The 17,621-nt window shown below is 36.6% G+C and overlaps 1 protein-coding gene across 16 annotated transcripts in view; it reads left to right on the top strand.

The window, feature by feature from the left end:
* The window catches only part of SYNE1 (spectrin repeat containing nuclear envelope protein 1), a 450,580-nt gene that overhangs the window by 253,308 nt on the left and 179,651 nt on the right, over positions 1–17,621 (top strand). For all 16 annotated transcript variants that reach the window (XM_041744182.1, XM_041744178.1, XM_041744179.1 and 13 more), the window contains 11 exons: positions 363–518; positions 673–843; positions 1,632–1,958; positions 3,205–3,357; positions 3,653–3,820; positions 5,705–5,881; positions 8,041–8,187; positions 9,956–10,081; positions 11,708–11,884; positions 12,910–13,175; positions 14,832–16,992. In XM_041744182.1, the coding sequence (XP_041600116.1) occupies positions 363–518; positions 673–843; positions 1,632–1,958; positions 3,205–3,357; positions 3,653–3,820; positions 5,705–5,881; positions 8,041–8,187; positions 9,956–10,081; positions 11,708–11,884; positions 12,910–13,175; positions 14,832–16,992 (4,029 nt within the window). The remainder of the gene's footprint in view (positions 1–362; positions 519–672; positions 844–1,631; positions 1,959–3,204; positions 3,358–3,652; positions 3,821–5,704; positions 5,882–8,040; positions 8,188–9,955; positions 10,082–11,707; positions 11,885–12,909; positions 13,176–14,831; positions 16,993–17,621) is intronic.

The following is a 17,621-nucleotide window of genomic DNA, read 5'->3' as shown; positions in this document are numbered from 1 at the left end:
GAGCCTGCTTCTCCCTCTGCTTGTGTCTCTGCCTCTCTTTGTGTCTATAAGTAAATAAAATCTTTAAAAAAAAATAGTTTTTGTCTTATTATAATACAGTTTTTCATGAAGCTTATATTAGACACATTTTCAAAACTACATCTCAAAATAAATATATTCATCATTTACTATTAGGATGATTTATATATTTTTTAATACTTTTTTCTTGTACTAAAGTATAACACATACAGAAAAGTGCCCAAATAAGTGTGCAGTTTTTATCATATTGCCATAATACAATTTTTCATGAAGATTATGTATGGTATATATATATTTCTTTGCCTAAGATTAAACCTGTTTCTGCAACATTTATGTCATTTCAGAAGTGGCAGGAAGAAGTCACCGCATACAAAGATGAAGTTGAGGAAGTGGGAGCCAGAGCACAGGAGATGTTGGATGAGAACCACGTAAGCAGCAGAATGGGCTGCCAGGCCACCCAGCTGACTTCCAGATACCAAGCCCTTCTTCTACAAGTGCTGGTGAGTGGGCTTCCAGTGCTCACTACAGGCCAGCAAATTTCACCAGCGAAAATGTTCTCCCTTTCATTAACTTCTGGTAAAGACACACACTTATCAAAAGAGGCACTGGTATAGGTCTGTAATTTACTGTCCAATTCTGCTTTTCCTTTTAAAGGAACAAATAAAATTCCTGGAGGAAGAGATCCAGAGTTTGGAGGAATCAGAATTATCCCTAAATTCCTATTCTGATTGGTACACCTCTACTCATAAAAATTTCAAGAATGTGGCCACCAAAATTGACAGAGTAGATAAAGTGATGATGGGGAAAAAAATGAAGATGTTGGAGGTAGGTGTGCATACATCAGACTTGTCTCCAAGCCTTTGTTCTTCCACATTGCTGCTCTGTTCCCTAGTGCAGGCATTGGGAGCATGTGTACCTGGGATGAGTGATAGTTCATGGCTCATACTTCACTCTACATATTAAGTTATAATCTCTGTAAGACTAAAAGCTGGCTTTCAGTTCTTTGTGATGCCATGTCATCTGAATGAGTAGACTTGGTTGTTTATGTCTGAATTCCAGTTTTACACTTAAATATTAAGAGAAAAAAATTATCCCAAATTCATGGCCCCACATACTAAAAAAAGAGTTTTTACTCAGATCTTGAAGAATACTACTAAGGATGAGAAGAACATCATATTCTTTTTTAAGTCTCTGATTTGAAAATGATATATTGATCAAGACTTGTTAAAATTGGGATCCCTGGGTGGCGCAGCGGTTTGGTGCCTGCCTTTGGCCCAGGGCACTATCCTGGAGACCTGGGATCGAATCCCACATCGGGCTCCCGGTGCATGGAGCCTGCTTCTCCCTCTGCCTGTTTCTCTGCCTCTCTCTCTCTCTCTCTCTCTCTCTCTCTCTCTCTCTCTCTGTGACTATCATAAATAAATAAAAAAAATTTTTTTAAAAGACTTGTTAAAACCTATATTGAAGTAAAGAAAAGAAGATTCTGACGCCTGGCAGATCACCTCTTCGTAAAACTTCAAAAATATATCATAAAGAGGAAACTCGAGAATGGGATTTGAAAGCCTTTTCTTTAAAAGGAAAGAAATGCTAACTCTATATTTGCTTCCTCTCAGGGTTTGCTAAAAGACATGGAAAAAGGCCATAGTTTGCTGAAATCAACCCGAGAGAAGGGAGAGAGGGCTCTCAAATACCTGGAGGACAGCGAGGCAGAGACATTAAGGAATGAGATCCATGAGCACGTGGAGCAGTTGAAGGAACTGACCAGCACTGTCCGGAAAGAGCACATGACTCTGGAAAAAGGCCTTCTTTTAGCAAAGGAGTTCTCAGATAAATATAAAGCACTAACTCAGTGGATATCAGAATATCAAGAAATCCTACACACTCCTGAGGAACCCAAAATGGAATTATATGAGAAAAAAGCTCAATTATCTAAATATAAGGTAGTGTGCCATTACTCACTGACAAATGCATAGGAGGGTCATACGTGTAGGGACTTAACTGGGAGAAACATGAGAGCCCTGGTGTGTGCAGGTGCTGGAAGATATCCCTAATGTATCTGTTCTGCTGCTGGTGAGTGATTGATTTGTCTAGGTATGCTACATCAGACTTATTTTTCCACTCAGAAATCCTATTTGCCTGATATTCAAAGATTGTATCAATAAATGGAGATCTATTCTAACAGTCTGATTCAAGTACATGGGTACTCCAGATGAGTATTCCTGGTATCAGGATCTCATATCTGTAAACTTTATCTCTTTTATATAGAGTCTTTCCTTCATCTTTTGGCACCCAATACCTATAAGCTGATCTATGGTGAATTAAAAATGAGATGCCATATTTGTAGGAAAATAAGTTCTAATTAACCAACTGTAGTTAAACATCTTAGAAATTAATTTTTGAAAGAATAAATGGTGATATGGATATAGCTATATAGGATATGTAGATATAGATAGTTCACCTGCTCAAATCTTTGAAACAATTTATTGAGGCTTATATGTGGAATAATTTGTGTTCTAAATTTGACCCAAATTATTAGCAATATTTTTTTGAGAATTTCAGTATGATGGCTTCCCTCATAGCTTTTCCTGCTGGAAGCTTTTTCCTCCTCTAGCCAATATGTCTTTTCCTATTCTTGGGTTTTTGTGCCAAGGGTAGCAGTCTGTCTTTTGAAGGTGCCACATTAGATCATAACTGCCTTTCTCTTTTTTCTCCCCCACTGAGTTCTGGATATTTTTAAATAGCTCTTTTAGCCTGTCACAGCAGAATTACACCTGGAATCTAAATCTCTAACTTCACATCCAGTTCAAACTACAATTAACTTCATGAGCTAAAGTCAAATGATAACACCTCACTTCCTTTTGTCTAAAGTTTTTTTTTTCCCCTCCAGTGGAAGAAATGTGGTAGGAGCCAGAAATATGAACTATGTTAAACTTAGCTAAAGGTGATTCTTTTCCATATGTCCCTCTCCACATGTGAAGGGCTATTTGCTATGTTACTCTTACTCTGTATTTTAAAACTTTATTATCTCTAAAAGTTATTCTCTAATGTTTGACATTTATCAATTTATAAAATATGCATCAGATCTTTGATTGAGGTAGATCATCTCATACATGGCACAGACATATGTATGTATTCACCTTGATCACATAGATGAACTGGCTCTTTTTGTTTTTCTTTGTACTTAAGTCACTTCAACAAATGGTGCTGTCCCATGAACCATCAGTAAAATCAGTGAGAGAAAAAGGTGAAGCTCTCCTGGAGCTGGTGCAGGATGTCACTTTAAAGGATGAAATAGATAAACTTCAAAGTGATTACAAGGACCTCTGTGATGCAGGAAAGGTAAGGAGAGATCAGAAATTCAATAAAAATGTGCTTATTTGACAGAAAGGGGTCTTGACTTTTTTTTTTTTCTGTTAGAAAATTAAGGGCTGGTATGAGTCAGTCTTTTTCCTTTTATTCAGATAGGATTTTCAATGATATGATGATTCTTTATGTTTTTTTCTGTTCCTAGTAATTTTTAGAAATATGTAGCTGTACCTGCCCTATGAGTTGCACTGGGTTTTTAAAAATATAAAGCAGTTATCAGTAGATTTTTGGCTTGAAATTCATCTCTAATGGGCACCTGGCTTCACAGGAGCATGTCTGCAGCCTCGAGGCGAAAGTCAAAGACCACGAAGATTATAACAGTGAGCTCCAAGAAGTAGAAAAGTGGCTGCTGCAAATGTCAGGCAGACTGGTGGCACCTGATCTCATGGAGACGAGCAGTCTAGAGACAATTACCCAGCAACTGGCCCACCACAAGGTATGCCTCATCTCTAAATAGCTAAGGAATGCAGGGTTGGCTTTAACAGCTGTGTGTGTGTGTGTGTGTGTGTGTGTGTGTGTGTGAGAGAGAGAGAGAGAGAGAGAGAGAGAGAAAGAGAGAGAGAGAGAGAGAGAACCCAACTCTAGATCATAACAGCTGTACTAAAGAATCAGGTCAAGTCTCAAGAACATATGATAACTGAAAACAGTTGAATTCAATATTTCAGTGAATCAACAACAGTTAAATCCTGGCTTTCAACTTTTGAACACATTGTGGCATTTTTCCCAGCTAATAGTTTCCCCACACACACACACACACAATTTAATCTTCATAAAGTAATTTATCAAAGGAAGAGATTATCTGTATTTTAGAAAAGTTTAGCCAGAGATATGGTACAGGAATAGTAATCAGAAAGTCTGGATTCTCGCCAGACTGTCATTCCCAGCTAGGGAAACTTAACCTGAGTCTCCTCCTTTCACTGTTCTGTTAAGAGCAGTAATGATGCCAACCCTGTCACACAGCTGTTGTGGTCATCACAGGCGATGATGGGCATGAAAGCATTTTATAAACCACAAAGTATGATACTGATATGCAGTGTTATTATTTTTATTAATATATATTTGTAGTAACTATATGTGCCAGAGGATAGATGTCATATGTTCACAATTTTGTGGAGCAATTTTGGTGATCTTAGTAGGAAACTGAATTGTAGTCATCTGTGGCCAACTATCTACTGTGTCTTAGGAAAGCCAGCTAACCCTTCTAGGCTTCAGGATCCTTATATGTAGGAGGAAATATTACTTAGCAAATATGAATAGAAAAGTTAACTATATAATATATTCTATTAGGCACTGAGGAAATACCCTCAGTCACCTCATGATGTAGTGGTTCTATAACAGCTCAAAGACAAATAAATGGTTCTTTTTAATATGGTGAATATATTAAAACAGTAACTCAGCACCACCATGGAAAGTGGTGGACTCTGAGCTGCTGAGGGACCACTAGAATTTCTCTTAAATGTATTAATGTATCAATCTAGGAAATCTGTGGTGAAATGTACCACTTGTCATTAGTATTGTATGTAGCATTAAGGAAACTAAAGCCTGATTTGAAACAGTTGATTCTCTGCTTTCAGTGATCTATGAGAATGCTCCCTAGAGAACGCATGTGGGAATAGTGGTGTGTACAAGTTGGAGTTAGGCGACCCAAGGTCCACAGGCTGGGTGTATGACTCTGAGGATGATATAACCTCCCTGTGCTTCAATCTCCTTATCTGTAAAATGATGATAATAATATACATTTATCAAGGATATAGTTCCTGGACTATACCAGGGGTTTAATAAATGGTGTGTAGTAAATATTATTTTATTAGTATAAATACTATTCAATATGCTAGATATTATATAAATTACTAATTAAGTATTAGATTATTATATCAACCAGATATTGTATTATTAGGTAAACTAGGTATTAGTATATTAGATTAAATAGTAATTAGATTATTTCAGGTATAAATCGTACCAGAATTATCATTTATAAAGCTAAAAAAAAAAGTATGAACATCCTTTTTGCTGATAATAATACCATGAAACAGATACCTCTGTAACTCTATAACTGAGATTAGCCATGAATTCACTCTAGTCTTAATGGTTACTGCATCATCCCTATAGAACTTAATCCATTAAACTCATTAACTCTTCCCATTAGGGTTTCCCTGAAAACATACATTTTTTATTTGTTAATATAGTAACAAAGACAAATTATGAAACTTTTCCAAACATCATTAAACAGTAAAATTACTTATTTTAAACTTTGATAAACTGGTTATTTAAAAACTGAAAATGGAATTATGAGAATTCTATATTTCTTTAATTTTTGCAGGCAATGATGGAAGAAATTGCTGGTTTTGAAGACCGTTTGAACAACCTTAAAATTAAAGGTGACAATTTGATCAGCCAATGTGCAGACCACCTTCAAGCAAAACTAAAACAAAATGTGCACGCTCATCTTCAGGGCACAAGTGATAGTTACTCAGCTATCTGCAGTACAGCTCAGAGGGTGAGTACCCCTGGAACATTCTAGAGTGATGATGAATTAAGGAGAAAGTCTGTACTATCTAGAGATTCTTAAAAATAGCTTTGATCCTCAGATTTTGGGTTAGTTTTGTTGTATGTCCAGAAAGGGAATAGGAGGATAGGTTTCATAGTCTGTGTGGACACAGGACTAACATATCATACATTTGATTATTGTGATGGAATGGTAAGTTTCAGATACTCAGTTTTACCCAATCCTTTTATTTCATAGATTGATTATGAAAATTTTTTAAAGATTTTGTTTGCACACTATCAATACTTTAACTTGCCATTTTTTCTCTAACACCAAAGTGAGTTTATTCTGTAATTCTCACAATAATTATTTTCTGTTTAACTCTATGCTACCTAGGTTATACTCCAATTCAGTATTTTTATGAATTCATATAGAAATTGGATGGAGTGAGTACCAAATTTTGAGTTATAATTTATGAGTATACTTAACACTAAAATAGAATTCTTAATGTATGACATTAGCAGTAAGTCTGAGACGGATAAGAATCACTCTTCTAACAAAAATTAGGTAAAATAAGTGAATTGTTTTTTTAATAATTTAGAATTTTTAAATGGCATCACAAAAGAATCCATGCATTTTTGTTGCTGGGCTAGCCAGTAAGAACTGGAGATGTACACATGACATGGGAAGAATGCTCTATCTTCATCCTGATTTGAAAAAAAAAAAAAAGCTGAGTGACATTAAATGACTTCCCAGACTTGAAAAATTCACATTCAGAAAGTTAAGAAAAAAGAGCAGGAGATGGGGGTAGGGGAATGGAGTAACTGGGTGAAACCCTTCACCCAGTTAAAGAGGGCACATGATGTAATAAGCACTGGCTATTAAGTGCAACTGATGAATCACTGAACTCTACCTCTGAAACTAATAATATACTATATGTTAATTGAATTTAAATTTTAAAAAAAGTTAAGAAAAAGGAGGGATAAAGTAAATCTAACAAATGATTTCAGAAGATGACACGGAGGGGAAAAGGGAGTGAAGTAAAATAAAACAACATGGAACTTCCTGGTGAGCTGGCTAGGGTTCTCCTTCAGCAGAGATGATTTTGAACACTGACATAGCAAGCATTTTCTACACAGTAAGGATTTTGCAAATTTGAAAAACAATGGTAAATGTTCAAAAGACATATAGTTTAAAAATACATCTTTAAAAAACAGATGAAATTCTAAGAACATAATCAGAACCTCATAATTAAAGTGTGTAAAAACGATAAAGAGAACAAAACACCTTTTTTCCTTTTAGTTCTGTTATAATAAGATTAAATAAGAGACCATCCGAATATCAGTGAAGATAATGAGTTTAATAGATGACAAAGAAAAACAGAATTCAATTATTGTTTCACTTGTCTTAATAAAAAGCCAGGCTAACTTAATTTCCTTCTTTTTTTATTTTCTTTCTTTCTTCTTTTTAAAAATAGAATAGTTTGCTCAGAAAAACATAAAGGTATATTTCACTTAGTTTCTCAGGATTTATGGATAAAATGGAAATTGGTTGGCTGGTTGAAGATTAATTAATTTGAATAGACATACTAGAAAATGTTTGGATTATTCTGAATTATTGTTATACTAGAACACAGCTTCTAAAATGAAATGAGGGCATCCAACTCTCCCTTCCCCTATGTTATAGTTTAGTTTCAATTTGACCATATTCTTAAGCATTTCAGTTAGGGAAATATTGGTTACCTTTTCATGATATGATATTTTATTTTTATGTTTAGTTTCTAGTTTAAACAAAAAGTGCAGTAATTATACCATGGAGGGGGTACTGCAAAACCCCTGATTTATGTTTGACAATTTACTTCAAAGATTTCATGTTTTCTAACACATTCCTACAGTCACATCAACCCTGCCCACATTCTCTTCCCCTAATCAGGATATTATATTATAATGTGTGGGTTGAGAAATTATAAACTGAAGATGGCCTTTGAGCTTTGCAACATTTTGGAACATATGCAAACTCCTTAGATATGTATTATGGTTCTGGGGAGTCCTGTGGATAAAATGCACTTAAATGGACTTGTCAGTATGTTTCATTTGAATCCGTGATCTTTATAGAAATCAGCAGAGATTTCTTTGAACTCTCATAACCGTAGCATGATTGTTTTGTCTTAGGTGTACCAGAGTTTGGAACATGAACTTCAGAAGCATGTTAGCCGACAGGACACTCTGCAGCAGTGCCAGGCCTGGCTCACAGCAATCCATCCAGATTTAAAGCCAAGCCAGCTTCCACCTCTAAGCAGGGCAGAAGCCGTGAAGCAGGTAGTAGACTCCTGGAAGTTCATGTTATATTGGGATTCATCCATTCAATGAAACTGTATTATGTACTTATTATGTGCCAGATTGTGTTGGCTCCCAAGGGCATGAAAGTATGAATAAGGTCTGAGCTTGACTCTAGTCAAGTTCATGTTTTAGCTAGGAAGACGGACACAATACCGATGGTAGAATAGAAAGAGCACGGGGGATGCCTGGGTGGTTCAGCAGTTGGGTGTCTATCTTTGGCTCAGGGCATGATCCCAGTGTGTATGTGATCGGGTCCTCATCGGACTCCCTGTGAGGAGCCCGCTTCTCCCTCTGCCTGTGTCTCTGCCTCTCTCTCTCTTTCATGAATAAATAAATAAAATCTTAAAAAAAAAAAAAAAAGAAAGACCGTGGGCCCTGTAACCAAGACATAACTCTAATAACTACTCAGCAGGGTGACCATGGGTTAAATCACTTAATTTCTCCAAGCCTCAGTGTTTTCATATATAAAGTGATGATTATAAGTATACTTACTTCTGGAAGTTAAGAAGAAATCCAAATGTCATACCACATTATTTAGAAATTGAAAGGAGGGGTGGTTTTTGTTCCCCCATGGGACATTAGACAATGTCTGAAGACATTTTTGTTGTCACCCCTGGGAGTGGTGGGATGCTATTGGTATCAGCCGGGAAATTGCTGGACACCCTGTAATCACCAGGACAGTCCCTCCAGCAAATATTTACTTGGCTTCAAATGTTAGTAGATTTGAGGTTGAAAAGGCACAGAGGCATAAACCTAACAAATTCAGATGTAAGGTCTTCCATGGTTTTCTCCCACTCACCTCTTTGACCTCTGCTCCTACTGAGTCGCTCCTACTGAGTCACTCTGCTCCAGCCTCAGGGCTTTGCACTTGCTGTCCCTTTCATCACCCCTTGGCAATACTTACTACTTTCTTGAATTTAATTTTGTTCCTCAGAGAGATCTTGGAGGTACATTCTTCCTAAAGTAGCAGTGCCTCTTCATCATACGTCCCTTCCTTTATTTTGCTACGTGGTGTTTCTCACTACCAAACATTGCACTGCATGTTTATTTGTTTATAAATTATCTGTCTCTCTCATAAGATTGCAAGCTCCATGGAAACAAGGGTTTTGTCTTGGGTGCTGCATTGTACCCAGTATCTAATGCAGAGCTTACATGCACTCTGGGTATCTTCACAGAAACACATCTCTCTGTGTTTCTGTATATAAAGATTCACCCATCAGCATTTCTTGGGGTTATGGAAAGGAAGGAGCACTATATGAACTTCTGCATAGAAAAAGAACCCAGCTACCTGCATTTTTACCAGACTCCAAGGAAGTCTACAAATACACAACGATCTCTTCCTTTCTGTCTCCAGAACATACAAAAACATATGAAGTAGCCAGAGTAGGGTACTGATCCTTTCTCTGAAATAGAAAACAACCTAAAATATGGGCAGAGAATCTGGAAAGATGTAGAAGTTTCTTGGGTGTTTCCCTTCCCAGACTGTACAGACTAATTACATCGAGAAGCAGCTGCTGGACAAATGGATCCCTGCCAGTGTGTTTTGAATTCCTTCCTGCGAGTCACTAATATGTGTCATTTATAACAAGGGTGAAACTACTGAGCATAGCAAGGTTATTTTTGAAATGTCAACAAAATACTACAAATGGTACAAATATTTGCTATCTAAATATAGCATGTTTCTCTTTCACTCTGACAAGTTCGGGTTTTTTTTTGTTTTGTTTTGTTTTGTTTTGTTTTTTTTCAGGTCAAACACTTCAGAGCTTTGCAGGAACAGGCAAGGACTTACTTAGATCTCCTCTGCTCCATGTGTGACTTGTCAAACTCTTCAGTGAAAACCACAGCAAAAGACATTCAACAAACAGAGCAAATGGTAAAAGTTTAAAAATCACATTGGATTTGTCTGTTTCTTGCTTGATGTGAGATGTGAAAGAAGATATCTCCTTGGATTATTCTTTCTATAAGGCTCTTATTGTCATTATAATAAATAGATATTTGAATTTCAACTAAGTCACAGACAGTAAGCATCCTGATCTAATGCCACTGAATTGGAACATTTAGTCCCCTTGCACTGTCTCTTTCTACTCCTCCTTTCTCCTTAATTACAATTCTCTTTTTCTCTTTTCTAATTTTCCCTGTCACATTTTTGTTCTTTTTTTCTTTTCCAACTTTTTCTTTAGGTAATAATGTGAAGAGGTCCTGATTCTTGCTTTGTATCAAGGATGGCAAAGAGCATGCCATCCGTCAAGACTCTTCTAATCCATGGGTGGTTACTGAGTGTAGTGTTGAGAAGGATTCTGAAGCTGTATCTCGGCTCAGTGGAAAAAATGTTGACATGATATTGCCAAAGCTGTAGGCTTTGCAAAGTATCATCATGATATTGCCAAAGCTGTAGGATTGTAAATGTATCAATTAATTAAATATATCTAACCCATAAAACATATGGGTCCACATATATGTCCACAGCATATAGCATCACAGGAGCCATGTGCTCACCACTGCTGCCTTAAACTTGTCAAGGCAACACATTTAGGTTTAAAAAAGAAAAGAAAAAAATACTTGGTTTTGATATTTATTGACTGAATATTCACAGAATAGTAAAAGGATATAAAAGAAAAAAGTATTGAAGAAATTAAATAATAAATACTAATGTAGATATTAAAATTACCAAAATAATGTAGATTTTTTTACTTTTATATTACCAAAACAAACCTCTCTTTAAATCCTTATGAAAGGTGATATAATTCATATCTTTTTAAAGAAATTATTTATTGAAATAAATTATGTGGTTTCAAAAACCAGTGAAGCTGATCTAAAAATATATTCAAAGCATCAATTACTTGGTGTTTGGTAAGTATCAACAAATGTACCAGAGAGAACAATATAAGTCTTCTTCATAGCACTTGCATTTTTACCAGACTCCAAGGAAGTCTACAAATACACAACGATCTCTTCCTTTCTGTCTCCAGAACATACAAAAACATATGAAGTAGCCAGAGTAGGGTACTGATCCTTTCTCTGAAATAGAAAACAACCTAAAATATGGGCAGAGAATCTGGAAAGATGTAGAAGTTTCTTGGGTGTTCCCCTTTCCAGACTCCCAAGACTAAATTCATGAGTCAGTCAAGCAGTTGTGTCTACTGAAATGCCCACCATAAAAAGCCACTAGGGTAACTCTGACCTAATTGTTAAAACTTCTGGAGCTTCACAACTAATTGAAATCACATGGCATTAGTCTTTGACATTTAAAATTATATCATATATAATATAATTAATATAAATATATAAATATAAATCTGCTTTACTTCAAGCAAATAAAGAATTTGTTTTGGATTTATTTATTATAGAGTGTGTGTATGTGTGTGTGTGTGTGTGTGTGTGTGTGTGTGCATGTATTTTGGCCTGTGTACATGGGCAGCCTGAAGGATCACATGTCTGATTCACTAAACCTAAATATTCTATCTCTTGCTGCTAAGTTTTGCCTCTGTGTTCTCTCAAGATTGAACAAAGGCTTGCCCAGGCACAGAACTTAACTCAGGGTTGGGGAGAGATCAAGCACATGAAGGCCGAGCTTTGGATTTACCTCCAGGATGCTGATCAGCAACTACAGAATATGAAGAGGAGGCACTCAGAACTGGAGCTCAACATTGCACAGAACATGGTTTCCCAAGTGAAGGTAGGAATTAATGAGTCTCCAGGGGAGATAAAGGAGTGGTATGTGGCAGCCAGTCCTTCAACATTAGTAGAACTATTTAGGGAATGAGATAGAATCAGAATAACCTTCATTTGGTGCCAGGAAAGGACAGTTTAGAAAGCATACATTCAAATATTTTCTTGGAGCCCCAATTAACTACTTGGATTGAAGGACATTCACTCTGTAGTTTGTTTTTGAATAAAGCAGTTATGGTTTAGCCAATAGAGCCAGAAGGTACTGCCACTAAACAAACATGGAGCCTTATTATTTACTAGGCTTGCATCATGATATTGCCAAAGCTGTAGGATTGTAAATGTATCAATTAATTAAATATATCTAACCCATAAAACATGTATTAATATATAATTAATTTTAAGTATAATATAAATAGAATTTATATTGTATATTTACATATACCTTAAATGTAACAGAAAATTATTTAGTTTATTAACTTCATTGGAAGTTGTACCAGATTTTTAACAAACATTAAGATTTATTTTTGTCATGATAGTGAGCCATTATATTTTCTACTGGAATATTGTTTGCATGTTTGCATATGCAGAAAGAATAGAGATAAGTTAGATTTTTTTTAAAAATTAGATTTTTTTTGTCTCAAAAGAAATGAACTTTAAAAATTTTAAGTAAAAATTTTAAGTAAAAATTTTAAGAAAATTAGGGCTGTACTTTTAGATAAAGTATTACCTTTTTTTTCTTAATGACTATAGTCTTGTTTCACATTTATCAGTTTTCTTTATACTTTTCAAAATAGCATAGTGAAGGAAAATACCACAGTTACCCTTTGATTCTTATATACTTGAAATTTGTAAATTCATAAAGAGGTATGATTTTTAGACTTCCTCTTTGTCTCCCATGACCCATTCATTATACATTTTTCAGATACTTGAAGTGTTTGGAGGTATTATATCTATGTCTCACTCTGTCTTTATTGGACGGGGAGGGGGAGGTTATTATACATCATTTACTTTGTTATTATTGTTATTCTTTAGGATTTTGTCAAGAAGCTACAGTGCAAACAGGCATCAATGACTGCTATTACAGAAAGGGTGAATAAGTTAACCAAGAAGCAGGAGTCTCCTGAACACAAGGAAATAAGTCACTTAAATGATCAATGGTTAGATCTGTGTCTTCAGTCTAACAATCTGTGCCTGCAAAGGGAAGAGGATCTTCAGAGAACAAGAGATTACCATGACTGTATGAATGTTGTTGAAGTGTTCTTAGAAAAATTTACTACAGAATGGGATAACTTAGCCAGGTAACAGCAATTCTCTAGTGACTCACCAAAATGCTAAACCAGAAATTCCCTAATCTTTATAAAAATCAAAAATGTCTTACATTTTAAACATCTATTGTCTACCATAATAAATTCTGATAAAACATTATTAAGAATCTAATGCCATATGGGTACAGAATCATGGTTTTTCTTGCTCAGTATCAGTTTAACCAGTGAGTAAAAAGAAAATGTTTGAAAACAGTACCATTTTCCCCTGTGACCTTAAGGGATATTCAAAGACTGTTACAGTGTAACCTTTAAAGAGTATCTCAAGAATATTTCTAGCTTTGTTGAATCATCAGTTATAGTACTATCATCTATCAATTCATAAAATGAATATTTCTTAAATCTATGTATTCTGTAGGTTTTTTGGCAATTCTGTAAAGTAGTGCATTCTCTATAATTCAGCCAAGTTGTCTTGTACTTGTGGAATTCTAGAAATTAGTGAATTCTAGAAATTGTGGAATCCAAATTTAATTAATGTGTGTCCTTTGTGATTTTGTAGCAGTTGAATCCCTCTTAGCTTGTTGTTTGAAAAGAATTTCCTTTTCTGCCACATATATGGGGTTCATATGGAAATCTTTCTGTACTTCTTATCACCATAATTGTTAAAATCTTCACTTTTTCTGCCTACATTTATTAATTTGTAGCAATTAATATGGAAAACATAATTTTAGATGTAATTAAATTATAGAGGTTTTTTTTAGAAAGGTGCACTATTTCCTGATTTGTTTACTTTTCATCGATGCTAAACATCCTACTAGCCTTTAGAATAAATCCAGTTGATATCAGCAGAAACCCATATTTTGGGTTTATATAGGCATCTCCATTTGGTTGGCCCAAAGACAACTCAGATATAGTAAGGCCCAAACAGAACTCATCATTCTACCTCCCAACCCTGTTACTCACATTTCAGAGTTGATCATTTTATAATTGAAAGAGACTTGTAAGATTCCTTTTTCTCATGTGTGTTTTATAATCAAAGGGTTGAGAATTCTTTGCATTTCACACTTATTTTTAAAGATTTCTAATGATAAGCAAAAAAAATCTCATTATACAGATGAGTGTTAAAGTCATTGATTATATCTTACAGATTAAATTAGTACTATATTGTTTATTGGAGGTTCTTCTCATAGGAAAGCACATGGCTTGTGAATGACCTATTAATTTCTTTTTTTTTTAAGATTTATTTATTTATTTATTTATTTATTTATTTATTTATTTATGATAGAGAGAGAGAGAGGCAGAGACACAGGAGGAGGGAGAAGCAGGCTCCATGCTGGGAGCCTGATGTGGGACTTGATCCCGGGACTCCAGGATCACACCCTGGGCCAAAGGCAGGCGCTAAACCCCTGAGCCACCCAGGGATCCCCGACCTATTTCTTTAAGAATGCAGAAGAAGAAGCACAGAGAAGTATCAAGGCAACTTGTTTTGGTTCAACTTCTGATATAGAAATAAGAGTCTTTTATTCCATAATAATCACAGAACCTCTTCAATAAATGTGAATTTGAACTACTGTAAGCTAAGAACATCTGCTTTAAGAAAACATTTGTTGAAATATAATTTAACATGGTATGAACAAACATAGATATTAATTAAAGCTATTTGTTTTTTTGTATCTTTCAATATATTTATAGGTCTGATGCAGAGAGTACAGCTGTCCACCTAGAAGCTTTGAAAAAGTTAGCCCTAGCACTGCAGGATAGAAAGCAGGCTATTGAAGATCTGAAAGATCAAAAACAAAAAATGATAGAACATCTGAATTTAGATGACAAAGAACTAGTCAAAGAGCAGACAAGTCACCTTGAACAACGTTGGTTTCAGCTTGAAGACCTTGTTAAAAGGAAAATCCAAGTGTCTGTCACCAACTTGGAGGAGTTAAATGTGGTGCGGTCCAGGTTTCAGGAGCTAATGGAGTGGGCAGAGGAGCAACAGCCCAACATTTCTGAGGCCCTGAAGCAGAGTCCCCCACCAGATGTGGCTCAGAACCTCCTCATGGATCACCTTGCCATTTGCAGTGAACTGGAGGCCAAACAGATGCTCCTGAAATCACTTATTAAGGATGCTGACAGGGTGATGGCTGATCTTGGCCTAAATGAGCGGCAGATAATCCAGAAGGCACTCTCTGATGCACAGAGTCATGTGAATTGTCTCAGCGACTTAGTGGGCCAGAGACGAAAGTACTTAAACAAGGCCCTATCCGAGAAAACCCAATTCCTTATGGCAGTGTTCCAGGCGACCAGCCAAATTCAGCAACATGAGCGAAAGATAATGTTCCGTGAGCACATCTGTCTGTTACCAGATGATGTGAGCAAACAAGTTAAGACATGTAAGAGCGCGCAAGCCAGCCTCAAGACCTACCAAAATGAAGTCACTGGACTTTGGGCTCAGGGTCGTGAATTAATGAAAGGAGCCACAGAGCAGGAAAAGAGTGAAGTACTGGGTAAACTTCAAGAGTTGCAGAGTGTCTATGACACTGTCTTACAAAAGTGTAGCCATCGGCTACAAGAACTAGAAAAAAATTTAGTTTCTAGGAAGCATTTTAAGGAAGATTTTGATAAGGCTTGTCATTGGCTAAAACAAGCAGATATTGTTACATTTCCTGAAATCAATCTAATGAATGAGAGTGCTGAGCTTCATACACAACTGGCCAAATACCAACACATTCTTGAACAATCTCCAGAATATGAAAATCTCCTGCTTACACTACAGAGAACTGGGCAGGCCATATTGCCATCACTGAATGAAGTTGATCATTCCTACCTCAATGAAAAGCTAAATGCTCTGCCCCTGCAGTTTAATGTAGTTGTTGCCTTGGCTAAAGACAAGTTCTATAAAGTCCAAGAAGCAATTCTTGCTCGGAAAGAGTATGCTTCCTTGATCGAGTTGACAGCTCAGTCTCTGAGTGAACTTGAAGACCAATTCTTAAAGATGAACAAAGTCCCCACTGACCTGATAGTTGAAGAGGCTCTGTCTCTTCAGGATGGTTGCAGAGCCCTTTTGAGAGAGGTGTCAGGCCTCGGGGAGGCAGTGGATGAACTGAACCAGAAGAAAGAAAGTTTTAGAAGCACAGGTCAGCCTTGGCAGCCAGACAAAATGCTGCACCTTGTCACCTTGTACCACAGGCTGAAGCGACAAGCGGAACAAAGAGTGAATTTATTGGAAGATACCACCAGTGCGTATCAAGAGCATGAAAAGATGTGCCACCAGCTAGAAAAACAACTAGAGGCTGTTAAAACAGAGCAGTCCAAAGTAAATGAGGAGACACTTCCTGCAGAGGAGAAGCTCAAAATGTATCACTCACTAGCAGGAAGTCTTCAGGATTCAGAAATCATACTAAAACGAGTAACTGTGCATCTTGAAGATCTGGTTCCACATCTTGATCCCTTGGCTTATGAGAAAGCAAAGCAACAGATCCAGTCCTGGCAAGAGGAGTTAAAACTGTTGACTTCTGCCATTGGCGCGACGGTGACAGAGTGTGAGAGCCGCATGGTACAGAGTATAGACTTCCAGACAGAGCTGAGCCGCTCCCTGGACTGGCTGAGGAGTGTGAAGGCAGAGCTGAGTGGGCCAGTCTGCCTGGAACTGAGCCTACAGGACATCCAGGAGGAGATCAGAAAGATCCAGATTCATCAAGAAGAGGTACAGTCCAGCCTGAGAATAATGAATGCCCTGAGTAACAAGGAGAAGGAGAAATTCACTAAAGCCAAAGAGCTAATTTCTGCCGATTTACAGCACACTCTTGCTGAGCTCTCAGAGCTGGATGGAGACATTCAGGAAGCTTTACGCACCAAACAGGTTAGTATACTAGGGCTTCTCTTTTCTTTTTTCTACTCTGCTTATTTGTAAACAGTTGTGAGAAATTTCTTAGTTTTTGTTATTGGTTAGAGATGCTTCGTTCAATTTTTTTTAGATAGGAAGGGGGAGGGGCTGAGGGAGAGAATGAATCTCAAGCAGGCTCCATGTGCAGTGCAGAGCCTGATGCGGGGTTCCATCTCACAACTCTGAGATCATTACCTAAGAGAAAGTAGAGTCGGACACTTAACTAAGTCACCCAGGCATCCCTATATTTCTTTTTTGACACTATGTAGAATCATCTTCAACATCTTTATTGCTCATATGCATGGCATTAATCTCATGTATTCCAGACTTTTACTTTTCCTTAGTTATAACACAGTTCTCTGTGTTACCTCAGTTCTCTCTCACCTTTAGGAGAGATAATGCATGAAAGCACTAATATAATCAATACCACACATGAGTACATTAATACTAAAATTAATTAATTAGCAATGAATAATTAGTGATGCCCTTCTTAAACAATGTGAGGCCTGACATTTCTAAGATTAGTGCTAGATGAAGAGCCTCCAAAGGAGGTGTTGTGGACATGATGCAATCCTGACCTGATTCCAAGCCATGTTTATTGTGGG

Source organism: Vulpes lagopus, chromosome 2 (genome assembly GCF_018345385.1).
Source record: "Vulpes lagopus strain Blue_001 chromosome 2, ASM1834538v1, whole genome shotgun sequence".
NCBI lineage: Eukaryota > Metazoa > Chordata > Mammalia > Carnivora > Canidae > Vulpes > Vulpes lagopus.
Note: the sequence above shows the minus strand (reverse complement) of the source record. Positions and strands in the feature narration are given on the sequence as shown.